Consider the following 13,323-nt stretch of genomic DNA (forward strand, 5'->3'; position numbering starts at 1 on the left):
AGCTTAACATTAATAAGCAAATATTTTATATCATGCGATAGCTAATAAAATTATCTATTAGAAAAAGAAGTTTCATACATTTTATGGGAGTAAGAATGGATTTAATTAGAAAAATACATTACTTTTTTCACGCCCGAATAGCACCTGCAGCGTCTTTCCGTTCTATACACGGCCAGAACGCACCCATAGGAAACTGCTCGTGTATATTTTGTAGTGCCCGTTTGTAAATCTGTGACTCCAAACTATACACGAATTTTGCGTACTGATCGTGTATAGTTTGGAAGAGCTTACTAAAAAAAGTCATATCCAAACTATACTCGATTAGTTTCTACTACACCACTTACACTTGACTAGAGTGTGTTTAGTTGATATTGATTTAGTAAAATATGAAATTATATTTAAAATTGCATTTATTCGATATTATTACATAAAATATTATTATTTTACTGAATCTATAATAAATCTAGATTTTTAACACTATTGTAAGTGGTTTTTGAAATTAAATTGATTAGGTAGATTTCAAATTAAAAACAATTATTAGTGTAATCATAAATTCATTTAAAATGAGAGAGAGTGAGAGAAGAAAGTTCAACGTGCATTATTAATACATTATGCGAGACTTTAAATGCTAGGTTTGTATTATCGGCCGTTTGGTGTAGTGGTTCGAAACGGACTACTATTCCGGAGGTAGCGGGTTCGATTCCCGCACAGTACAAACATTTGTGTGCATGAACATATTTGTTTGTATTGGACTGGGTGTTTTCTATGTATAGTATGTATTTACAAAAAAAAAGTATTTAAGTATGTATGTTTAATACTTAGTATTATGTACAAGCTTTGCTTAGTTTGGGACTAGAAGCGCAGTGTAAAATGTCTAAGGATATTTATTTATTATTTATTTTATTTATTAACTTTTATCTCAAGAACAAAATCATTTTGACATATTTCCATACCTACATAATTCTTAATTTAAGAGTTATTCGAGAATTGGTGAAAATTAAATATCAACCCCAAAACAAATATCTTTTCTATGGCAGAATACGTGTCGAAAGATGATTCAATGTTTAAAGTAGACACGCAGATATTAATTAATATGTAATAGAAAGAGAGGTCAATAAGACAAAATGACTAGCATGCAACTACTCGCGTATAGGTAAATTGTAATCACGCACTTATTACAATACATACGTGATTAGTCCGTATGCGTACTGGCGATGTATATTTTGGAGTAAGATATTTGCCCTAAGTCACTACAAAGTATACGCGAGCAGTACGCAGCATATGCGTACTGGTCGTGTATAGTTTGGAGGAGCTTAGTAAAAAAAGTCACCTCCAAACTATACTCGATTAGTTTCACACCCTTGCGTTCTGGCTATGTATAGAACGGAAAGACGCGCACCTGCACAAACAGCACTGGTTGTTATTATTGTACTTGACAGACAGGAGTCAGGATGAAATGAAAACTTTAACCCAAAAGTACTAGGGCAACATAACAGTTACAGTAGCTGAGCTGTATCGATGGGTTTTTTCGGGACTGCCAGTTAACGAACTCTAGCTTGCTTGCTTGTTGAAGAATTGATTTTGTAAGTAACTGGCGATAAGTGGCCATTAACTTGCATGCTCATCAATCGTCGCTTCATCGCTCATTAGCATCCTCGTATAGACCTGTGGAGCTGTTTCGAACAAAAAGAAATTAAAATCAAATGTTGTGCGATGTGCGATCTACTCGCTTTCCAGATAAAATAGCGTCCTAGTTAGTGTTTGCAAAAGTAGGTACTAACACATAACAGTTGGTGGCACATGCAGGGAACTGGTCAAGTGTTAGTGTACCAGTTACATGCATGTGTATCGACGCCATACCTTTGTTCGGCGTCAAGTCGGCGACATTCTTACGACGAACCGAATTGCCATACCCGCTAACGCTGGAATTGGCGCCAGTCTCGCGGCGTCGATCGGCGACATCACCGCATCGTTGTTGCTTGTTTTATAAAATAATAAAATGGACAACTTATCAACAAATATAGCGCTTGTAAGATCTATTAAAGGATATCCCTGTTTATATGACAACACTATACCGGCTTATACAAAAAAAGAAATTACAGATAAAGCTTGGATTGAAGTATCAAATGAAACTGGAATATCAGGTGAGGTAGAGACACGCGTGGTTACAATTTTAATGCATCTCAATGTAGAGTCGGTCACTATTATGGTTAAATGCCTAGATGCCTAAAAATTATAAATGCCTTAAATTATATTTAAATAATACTTTTATAGCCTTAATGAAAGTTGTATTATTGCCATTATTGTAATTTCATCACATACAGCCTAGTGACTATACTCTCTGATCTGTGGTGATGGTGACTATAATATGGATACCTACCTTGGTCGTGGTAATAGAGCTTAAGAGAACATACTAGTTTCTTCTAGGAACTTATTCATTGCTTGGCGGATGCTCAACCCATAGCTCAACCTAACAATAATAAATACTTACTTAAGTAATATTAATTTGAATCCACGAGTCGTGTGGTGTGGAATTTATTCAGCTGAGTTTCTTTATATCACCGAAAGATGGCGGTACGCGTATTAAATTGGTCATGGATTAGCCGCTGCGAAATCATTAGAATTTAGATGTGGATCAAATTCACTAATTAATAGATTACAACTTATACGACTAATTAAGAAATTACACAAAGTAAATCTTATACTTACCACGAGTGAATCCAGTTTATTAAAGCCACAAAAGGATAGATTACTAACTTAACGCTTCGTCTCTTTTAAACAAAGCTACATGGGAAACTAATAGCCTTCATGTTTTTCGTGCCTTTTTACAAATATCCAATAGAGCCTTGGATAGATTTCCAGTAAAGCCTTAGCTTACAGAAAAAAAGCTCCTGGACATTCCGAGACTAGGTAGGTACTACCTAAGTAGGCCATGTGAAATAATGTGAAGGGCTGTATGAATTATAAGAATGCAAGTTTATTATTACTTATAAGGAGTGTTTTCTGTATCATCATCATCATTTCAGCCATAGGACGTCCACTGCTGAACATAGGCCTCCCCCAATGATTTCCATGTTGATCGGTTGGTAGCAGTGGCCTGCAGTTTTCTGAATAAATAAAAATAAAATAAATATAAAAATTTATGACACATAAATCATCTTCAACAATCTTCATTTCTTGGTCTGCATCCAATAAATGAAACAAAGGGTCCAAATAGACAAATGATGTGTTACTAAATACTTACTCATAAACTTCCAATGGTGTTGGTGTAGGGTCCGAGTAACGCGGATTCGAACCCCGCTGCGTCCCTAGACGATTGTGGTGATCCCACTCATAAGTAACACAAGGACCTGGACATTTAGTTTACCACGAGAGGTTAAAGGGACTTCTTAAAACTTTTTTAAAGAAGTTAAAAAAAAGTTACTTATAGCTTTGCTTATTCAGAACAGCACGATAGTTTTTTAATCCTGTACACAAGGTTTTTCTTAATTGTTAATATTTTAACTGACCTAGAAAAATAAAATAAAATTAAAAAGTGATTAGCATAGTACTTATCGATTTTTTTTTCTCATTTATTTCAGCTGGAGAATGCAAAGAGAAATGGAAAAACCTGCGATGGGGATTCATAAGAAGTTTAAGGCCAAATCCAGATGGAACAGTAAAGAAGAGATATTATTTACACGACGACATGGAATTTGTACTTCCTTTCGTGAAGCTACTTCCAAAACATGGTCATAATATTCCCTCTCATGACAGTGACATTGAGGACGAAAATATAGAATCAGCTGAAAACGAGGGTATTGAATATGAAGTGTTCGACGAACATAGAGCTAGAGCTAGATTATACGACTTTAAACAAACAACTGAAAAAAACGCACAGCGTAAAAATGGACAGTCGCCACAGTTTTTCGAATACAAGGTACAAGAGCCTCAAAGTAAAAGAGCTAGGATTTATGAATCTGTAACAAATCATACAGAAGAAATAGATTATAGAAAAATGTTTCTGTTTAGTTTATTACCAGAGATAAATGTGCTATCAGAGAGCCAAATGAGAGATTTCAGAAGAAAAGTTTTTATGTTAATCGACGAGATTAAAGCAGATAATCCTCTTGGTAGAGCCAGAGAAGATAGAACACAAAATACTTTAATGTTTGAAACTGAAATTATAAAAACAGAAATACTTGAGTAATAATTTATTTTCATTTATTGTTTGTCATTTTCAGCAAATAACATAGTATTTTTAAACCACCAAAAGGTGTATTACTAATTGAGTGGATACAAATTATATTTTTTGTGGACTTTTCTTAGCAGACTTTTTTAATCACAATTAATACTTATTATTGCCATAATTTTTAAAATTTGGAAATGATAATCTGACTATAGCCTGGACCTGCACAGAAACATATATTTTATACTTACAAAAAATTAGTGATGCAACGAATGTAGTATTCGTTTTACGAATACGAATATTAAATCTACTATTCGGCGAATATGAATACGAATATCTCTACATAGTCATGAAATACTCATAAATTTAACTCTTTTTATTATGGTTAATGTTCTAGTAATTAAAATTTACAAATAGCATTTTTGTTATTGTATCACTTTACTTTGTTACTAATCACAAAACAAAATAATACTTGTACAATCGACCTGCTATTGACTGTCAAATTCCGGAAGAGAACTTACTACTTTGTTACATACTGACCGGGGTTTTCCCGTCATGTCCTTGTGGCTATAGTGTTCGGAGTCATAGTCACGTGTGTGACAAAATTTAAAAAAAGAAGGTATTCGTAATAAAAAAAAAATATTATTTTATCGAATACGAATATTCGGTAAATGTCTAATATTCGGCGAATACGAATATTCGTATTCGTATTCGTTGCATCACTACAAAAAATAAATAAAAAAGGACATCATCCATTTTGGTCCAAAATCAAAAGTGCCGGCCAAAAAATAAAAGTGCTGTAGTCTGATAGAATACGTCCGCCTTAGCATTTTTTACTATGGCACCAAAGCTGTAGCACCACTGTGCATCGTAGTATTTGAGTTCTAAAAATATATTAAACGACTGACTTTGATCTCAAATACTACGACGCACAGTGGTGCTACAGCTTTGGTGCCATAGTAACAAATGCTAAGGCGGACGTATTCTGTCAGAATACAGCACTTTTTTTTTATTGGCCGACATTTTTGATTGAGAACAAAAAATGTATGAATCGTCGATGAATTTTAGATCTCAAATACTCGACGCACAGTGGTGCTACAGCTTTGGTGCCATAGTAACAAATGCTAAGGCGGACGTATTCTGTCAGAAGACAGCACTTTTTTTTATTGGCCGACACTTTTGATTTTGAACAAAAAATGTATGAATCGTCGATGAATTTTAGATCTCAAATACTCGACGCATAGTGGTGCTACAGCTTTGGTGCCATAGTAACAAATGCTAAGGCGGACGTATTCTGTCAGAATACAGCACTTTTTTTTTATTGGCCGACACTTTTGATTTTGAACAAAAAATGTATGAATAGTCGATGACTTTTAGATCTCAAATACTCGACGCACAGTGGAGCTACGGCTTTGGTGCCATAGTAACAAGTGCTAAGGCAGACGTATTCTGTCAGAATACAGCACTTTTTTTTGTTGGCCGGCACTTTTGATTTTGGACCAAAAATATATGAAACGTGGATGATGTCCTTTAAAACAAGTAAAAGCATGTAAAATAGAAATACAAAACATGTTGAAATGCACTTGTTCATAAAAATTAACCCTATCTAAGGTAACAATGAAGCATAATATACCTTAAACATTTAGGTACATTATTTAATAGGTGCATTCTTCATTGACTTAGTAGTCACTGCATTGCCAGTAACTTTGCTGACCAATTTGTTATTCTGCCAAACAGCGAACAAATTGTCATTAGTTTTCAGGTCAACCTGTAATTTCTCCCAAACCTTCTTTTTTGGGTTTAAAACTTCATCAGGTTCTCCAGATTCATAGCCTTCTACTAATATCCTTTCACCCGGCTTACTGTCTTGAGGAGGCAATAGAGGTTCCACCTGCTTCGGCTCATCTACAGAAGCACAAAGTACCATCCCTTTGGATTCTATGCCACGCATTTTAGCAGGCTTCAAATTGCACAAAACTACTACATCTCTATTTTGCATTTCTTCTATAGGCACAAAGTTTACTAATCCCGAAACAACAGTTCTAGGTTCAGCTTCACCAAGATCAATTCTTTCTACATACAATGCATCTGCATCAGGGTGCCTAGAAACCTCAACTATGCGACCCACTCGTATGTCCAACTTTGAAGGGACAATTTCATCTACTGCTGCAGCTGCATTACCCTTAGTTTTTGTAGGAGGAGGGTAAGCTTTCTTGGTCAATTCCTGCAGTTTGGGTTCTTTAAATATTTCTTGAATGGGAGCCAGAAGCTTATTGATCGCCGCTTCTACTGAAGCCTTTAAATCTCCAGGATGGATGTCTTGTTTTGCAAATGCAGCTTCTAAATCTTCAAAATTATTAAAATTAACATCGCCACCAAACTCAGGGGCACGGGTTATTTTAAAACTCTCTTCAGGCTTCATCAATGGGAAAATAACATGTTTGGTGAAAGAGAGCACTCCATTGTCAGTGATATTTCCAGGTTCGCAAAAAGCTTTCTTTAATTTCTTTTTAACATTAGCAGGGTTGTCTAGCAAGTCAATTTTACTGTCTTCTTCAGAAGCAGACATTTTGCCTCCAGTCAAACCTGGGACCATTGGGTTCATAAGATGAACTCTTTTAGCATAACCAAGTTGGGGAAGGTATTTCTCGGCCATAGTAAATATTTTTCTTTGATCAACACCCCCAAACTGTGCATCTACTTTTAAATATTCTTCATCTAATGCTTGCAGTCCTGGGTACAAAAGGCCACTAAGTAAAGGATGGTCAACTTGCTTCACAACTTCAGCGCCGGCTTTCTTTGCATCATGTTCAGTTATAACAGACGACATTCTGTACACATCCAATGTGTATTCTTTATTTAGCTGATATTCAGTACCTCTAACAAATTTCAACTTATCCAGTGGAACACCAATGGACTGAAGCATAGCTTTAATTGCAGCTTCATAATATTGTGTCCTCAATGCTAGGAGCTCCCAGGGAGCTTTCATATTGTCTAAGTAGGCATGTAGATCAGCAAAAAGGATGGTTACCTCACAACCGGCTTTAAGGAAATCTGCAATCTTGGACATCGGTACAAAATACGCAACGTGAGGTCTCCCAGTTGTTGCTGTACCCCAGTAAATCTTGAGATCTCTTTGCATTATAATTTCAGTTAATTTCTCATCTCCTAGCACTTCTTGAAGATTGCGAGTTATTAGAGATTTCTTCTCTTCCCAGTTAGCCATTATTACAAGACTTTGTCACCTGTAATGCGAAAAAATTTGAATTAATATGATGCAACCTAGCTAAATCTTAAAAGCATTACTTTTATTGATAAATTTATGATAAGAAACTGTGTATTTTTTGCACTTACCGTTTGTAGAAAAGACACTTGTTACTGTATGAAAATTACATCCAGTTTGGCAAATTAAAAAGACCACATAGAATGGAAGGTGTAATGTAAGTTAACACGTAGACCGTGGTGTTAAAATGTGAGTGAAACTTTATCAAAGTATTGCAAGCAAGATAACCTCAAATATTTGCAACACTGAAGTTTCACCTTTCAAGTCGACACTGCGTCAAAAAATCTAATTCCATTTTATTGCGTACTATTTTTACTTTCTGTTTTGTGCTGTATAATATAAATTTCCATTGCCAAATTAGCAAATTAGACGAAAATATTGTAATTTTAGAAATAGCATGAAGTTAGCTGCGATTGAAATTACTTGTTACCAACTGCAAAATGGCGCTAGCACAGTAGATAAATTAAACAGTATGGAAGCTTCATACAAACGCTCGAAATCAGACTCACGCACACAGACGCACGCTTTACACGAGCTATAAGCGAACCTCGCAGTCCATCCGTCGCGAGTGTCGCGCGCGTTGTGTTTTTAATAATAATTTTATTGCACGCGCTGTCCGCTGTATTTTTAAAAACATGCCACGAGTGTATTGCGTAGTATACGGCTGCTTGAACTCGGCATCTTCAAAACCAGAACTTTCATTTTTTAGAACTTCGTAATAATTCTGAATTGTAAAATTGATTAAATATTACTTTTTAAATAAAGTCCTTACATCTGATTTTGTAATAGTTCTTTTTAAATTACGTAATTACGCTTTTTAACAATTTATGTGTTCTATTTGATAAAGTAATTTGCTCCGCGCACTTTTGTAGGTACTAAGTGATGAACTGTATTTAAAATGGGGCAATAGGTATGTGAAAGTAAGTATCCCGTATTTTATTTATGAGAATAGAACTTCTACCGGCCTCTAATAGTACTTAATCAATTCATTCGATTATGTATTCGATCATTATGGAACCTAATTAACGTTTTATTTTTTTGTTAACTACTTAGTCAATTCATTTATTTCATTAGGTATTTGATAATTAAAAAACCTAAATAAACGTTTTAATAAATAAGTAAGTAAGAACCTTATTAATTTTATAAGGATTAAGAGTGCCAACCCTAACACTCAGTTGAAGTGTAGGTATTTAACTCGCCGAAAGGGCTAAGTTTCCGTACTGCTTTAGCTCATATATATACTGTGGCGCTAGTGTACCAGTGAATGCTCGCGTTTCCTGTCAAAAGCGCCACTACGCATGACAGTCAGTGCGGCCTTGCAGACTGAAGAGCGCTGCCAACAAAGGCCGAGTCGATGGGTTACAAAAAGATTAATTTGGACTTCTAAAACCCTTTTGTTGTTGTAATTATAATTTTATATAGGTTGTGAATCTGTGATTACGGTTAAGAAAATGTGTGAATGATATGAATCGTGACGGCTAGCAAAGGAGTCAGCTGGTCAACAGTGCGAATAGTGAATAAGAAATGGCGGCCTTGCCAGCAGGTGTTCAGTATGGGTTATCATCAGAGTCTAGTTATAAAGAAAACAAGGAACTAGTGTTTGTGAAATTAACGGATTCAGCGCTGAAAGCTATAGAAGACTTCATTAGGAATAACAGGGTAAGTCAAATCGCCATATTGTTGACCAAAATATAGATAAGCCAACAATGTCAGAGGCGCCATACTTATTACACTCTAATCGAAATGAAACTGCAAATTTACCTATTTATTTGCTGAGAAACTATCCTTTTGAGTCATTAATTAACTTCTACAGTGATCCTGGTATAAGGCATAGCGAGAACTAAGTTTATACAATGTCACGCCACGTCAACATGCAGGATTTTTGTTCTGTTATTTTCATAGATTTACATTTCATACGGCTATAATTAGAGAATTCTGCTCATATTGTTTCGGAATTACCGTTTACCGTGGAGTTACGTTACAATCCGTTTATCTTGGGCCCAGAATATCGACAGAGACACCTTGTAATTAATTTATGCTAAACTTTGAAAACACTCAAGACCAACAACTCTCATTCCTATCTGGTTTACCTACTGGAAATATACTGCACAATTTATCTATATAACGGAATCGTTAAATCAATGCATTTTTCGTGGTAATATCTAAAGAAAACCAAAGTTATTCAAGACAGTTCTAGAAAATGCATCATACTAAAATACAAGTTGTAGTCTTAATATATTTTCAATAACAGCTGATCAGCATAGAATTTGAGTAGTAAATCTACACATACATATCTACAAATTTCTTTGGTTATAAGTGAAGAATAAATTACATAAAATGTTATTTTTACTGCTTTATGATTGCTTCAATAAACTTGAGTTATGAATAATTAAGTATTAGATTATTATTTGAACAACCAAATGAAAAAAAATATAAATAAATCTTATGATCTTTAGTTAGAAGTACATTATTCTGTTTACTACATTTTGATAGAAGAGATAAGGCTGAAGTTATAAAAGATATCAGAAAGATGGCGCTGCCAGTTTATATGCTTGTGATATTATTAGTGATTATATTCTTTTACGATTACAACAAATTATTACTATCTATCTAAAATAATATTTAAGAAATGAAATATATTATCTCTTAAATTTTATAACACATTATTGTTTCATAACATAGTATAAATTTTTCAATTTATACTTCATTGATTTCCTCCAGACTTATCAATCCATAGACTTATCCATTTTTTGTTGTTTATGGTATCCCGACTTGGATACTAAAATTACTGGTTTCATCTACCTATTCGATTCGAGCGATTCTGTTATAATTTATAATTGCATCATTTTATTTATACTTAGCAAAATTGCAAGTAATTTCTTACAATAACAATAACATTAAATTAAATTAAACATTTTGAGAGGATAAAAAAACATCAACAAGCACTGAAGTTTCCGATGAAGACGTCTTTGGTTTTTCTCTCTACAAATGCCTCTTGGTACTGCACTCTCACCAAAGACCTTAGTAGTTGCTATGCATGCAAAATGTCAAGGATTCCATTCCAGATTTGTGATAATTGCTGTCATAAAGTACTTTGTAAGTAAAAGTATTTTGGACACTAATGCCACTATCTGTATCTACAAAAAGCACTGTTTGCATTGCCTTGACACAACATGTGTAAAAAATGGGCAAAATTTTCATCGTCTTAATAAGGAAAATACATCTTTGAAAACATTCTATATTATAATTTTACCTCTGTGGTGTAACTAATTCTCTCAGTGGCCAGGTTAGCTACAAAATAGCACAAGTACTTGTGTCGAAAATGATAAACTTTTCCACACCGAGATAAGGTTATTTTCTGTAAAGTTAGTAAATTCTCCTGACTTCATTTATTTTGGCATATATATAACAACAACACCTAAAAATTGTCTCATCACTAAATCAAAAATGTCTTTATTTATATTATTTTCCTTTTTATTATTCACTGTTAAAATAGTAAACAAACTTTCAAAGCTTTAAAGAAAAATTGAATAAAGGAACGCCTAGTTTTGCCTTTAGGAGCCTGCATGTCTTTTGCGCTACCAGCGCTTCAAGATTAAGATTTGTCAAGTGCTGAGAAATAGTGCATCTAACTTAGTCACTGCTTTCTGACACATTTTACATATTATAACTTGAACTAATAATCCTGTGTGAAGTTAAAATTTCATAACCTTGATAGCTTACCATAAAATCTCCCTTCATAAAGTCTGTTAATAATTTATCATGTAGGTTCAATGTAGCGTTGTAACTAAAATTATAAAGAATCTGTACAATCTCTGCATAAATGTAGGTAACATAATTTTAAAAAATTTGACTACGTGATTTTTGTAGACTATTTTATGAAATAATGTTATCAATTTGACCTAAACCAAATTTTTAAAAAATGAGTCTTTTATTTACATTTTAAGAATCGGTGACTATTAGTCATTTTGAGAATTGATCTTTCTTAGACTAAACCGAGAAATCAAGATACTATGGAAGTATCTAAGCGTACAATTGTAGATTTCAATAAAAAATATACTGTTACTTACAAAAATGTTAAATTATTTATGAATCTAAATACTAAAAAATCTATGGCTTTATTTTCTACAATTTATCAATTTATATTCTATTTATTGGGTTAGTAGTAGTTTCGCACGAAATTCGTTCGCACGATGCACGTTCCTTGATGTGGTAGTTTATCTTCTCTGAGTCCCCATTAAAGTGCAGACCCATTTAAAAAAAAAAAATTATTAATAAGTACTCCTAAAGCTTAGATGATCATGATGATAAGTACTCTAATATTAATGAACAGGTATCATACATAATCACATAATATTTCACCTAAATATGTATAATAAAAACTTATCTTTTAAATACATTGATTTCACCAAATATAAATCTGCTACTAAGATCTTACACATTACCAATGTAAATCTTTCTTATCTTTATGACCATAAATTGTAACTGGTTCATAAAGTTAATATTCCTTCGGAATAGACCAACTACACAGATGAACTGTCAAACGAAACCGATTTTGGATGACACTGTATCATTTTCTGTGTCAGTGTCAGGATTATTCCTGTTTTGTACACAATAAATCAATCACTGAACCAGTCACCACATTTCTTCAGCACTATTTCTCATAAAAGTCCATAATTTCACTCACGTAAAATCTGAAATATCTCTAGAGTTTAAATTTTCAGCATGCCATTAAGTGCCTCCAAACTATCAAATAGTCCCAAAAAACGGTTCTCTTTTTATCACACACTGTTGCTGCTGGTGACGTCTCGCTCGCTCACTTTGTTGCTCTATTCCGCTAGACTAAATTAACTTTATGATTCTGGTTACTTTGATACAAACAAACTAAAGCTTAGTGCACAGACCATTAACCCAAAATATCTCTCAGAAGTAAAATACTTTTGGACTTAAAAAAAACTATCCATAATATTTTCCATATTTTTTTTTTATTTTTTTTTTTACTAAAAAGTCATGTTGCTTTACTTATTTTATTAATTTTATTGAGTTGATATTTAAATGCATGTGTCAACAATGTTATGGCAGAAAATGTGTTTTATTTTATATTATGTGAAATAGATCTAATATAATAGAATATAAATAAATAGAATAAAATCTATGCTAATAACTCACAATGTAGTATGTATTTTTAACATGTTTCGTTATCATAATGCTAGTTTAACCTACTTTCATAATTGTTAGTAATTACATAAGTAGGTTATAGAGCCCAATTTGATTTAAAGTGAGTCCATTAATTGCAGAACAAGAGTTTCAAAAATCTTAGAAGTGTTAAAGTTAAGTCCAAGAACTTATTACTTCAAAAATTACTGGCCCAGACAGGAATTTCTACATAACAAAGGGTTTAACCAAAAATGCAAATTAAAGTAACAAAAAAACTTGAATCAATAATAATGTAATTTCTTGAATTAATTGCCTTTTAAAAAATTATAATTAAAAGATAATACAATCACTACCACTGAACTAGACTGCTACAAGCTAGAGTCTGAGCTACCAAATAAAATAAATTATTATGTCAAGATAAAGAAAATTACCTAGTTGTTTCTATTTTCTATGGAACACTCGTAATACCCACTTTGCTTTATTGTGGATTTTTAACTTCCAAGTTTGGGAGCAGGCTGTATCGTTCCAAATCGTTGAACCAAAAACCTTTCCGTGCAATCACGGAAATTTAATGTTATTAACACCATTTTGACAAACCTAAAAGTGCCGGAAAAAGGAAAAAACCTATTACTAATCAGAATTTATCATTGGCTCACACCATTTAAATAACTTGAGTCCAAGGTGAAACTTGAGAAAATATTCTAAACAATACATC

General features: G+C 33.3%; 3 protein-coding genes across 3 annotated transcripts in view; 2 read left to right on the plus strand and 1 right to left on the minus strand.

Annotated features, from left to right (window-relative positions):
* The first annotated feature begins 1,955 nt into the window (after nt 1–1,955).
* LOC135079333 (uncharacterized) lies at nt 1,956–4,189 on the plus strand. The gene is made up of 2 exons (XM_063973964.1): nt 1,956–2,144; nt 3,582–4,189. The coding sequence occupies exons 1-2, from the start codon at nt 2,000–2,002 to the stop codon at nt 4,187–4,189; spliced, it is 753 nt and encodes a 250-aa protein (XP_063830034.1). The 5' UTR covers nt 1,956–1,999.
* Nucleotides 4,179–7,875, minus strand: LOC135079332 (tyrosine--tRNA ligase, cytoplasmic). The gene is made up of 2 exons (XM_063973963.1): nt 7,523–7,875; nt 4,179–7,413 (listed from the first exon to the last, which is right to left on the minus strand). Exon 2 carries the CDS (start codon nt 7,392–7,394, stop codon nt 5,820–5,822), a length of 1,575 nt encoding a protein of 524 aa, XP_063830033.1. The 5' UTR covers nt 7,395–7,413; nt 7,523–7,875; the 3' UTR covers nt 4,179–5,819.
* An 845-nt stretch (nt 7,876–8,720) lies between these two features.
* LOC135079337 (RNA polymerase II elongation factor Ell) overlaps nt 8,721–13,323 on the plus strand; it is a 59,604-nt gene continuing 55,001 nt past the window's right edge. The window contains exon 1 of the mRNA XM_063973971.1: nt 8,721–9,110. Within this exon, the coding sequence (XP_063830041.1) occupies nt 8,976–9,110 (135 nt within the window). The 5' untranslated portion in view covers nt 8,721–8,975. The remainder of the gene's footprint in view (nt 9,111–13,323) is intronic.

The sequence above is a fragment of the Ostrinia nubilalis genome, chromosome 16, assembly GCF_963855985.1.
Source record: "Ostrinia nubilalis chromosome 16, ilOstNubi1.1, whole genome shotgun sequence".
Classification (NCBI taxonomy): domain Eukaryota; kingdom Metazoa; phylum Arthropoda; class Insecta; order Lepidoptera; family Crambidae; genus Ostrinia; species Ostrinia nubilalis.

Coding starts and splice junctions, on each gene's coding strand:
- LOC135079333 (XM_063973964.1), top strand. CDS start 2,000: ATGGACAACTTATCAACAAATATAGCGCTTGTAAGATCTATTAAAGGA. Junction 2,145..3,581: donor AAATGAAACTGGAATATCAG/GTGAGGTAGAGA, acceptor CATTTATTTCAG/CTGGAGAATGCAAAGAGAAA.
- LOC135079332 (XM_063973963.1), bottom strand. CDS start 7,394: ATGGCTAACTGGGAAGAGAAGAAATCTCTAATAACTCGCAATCTTCAA.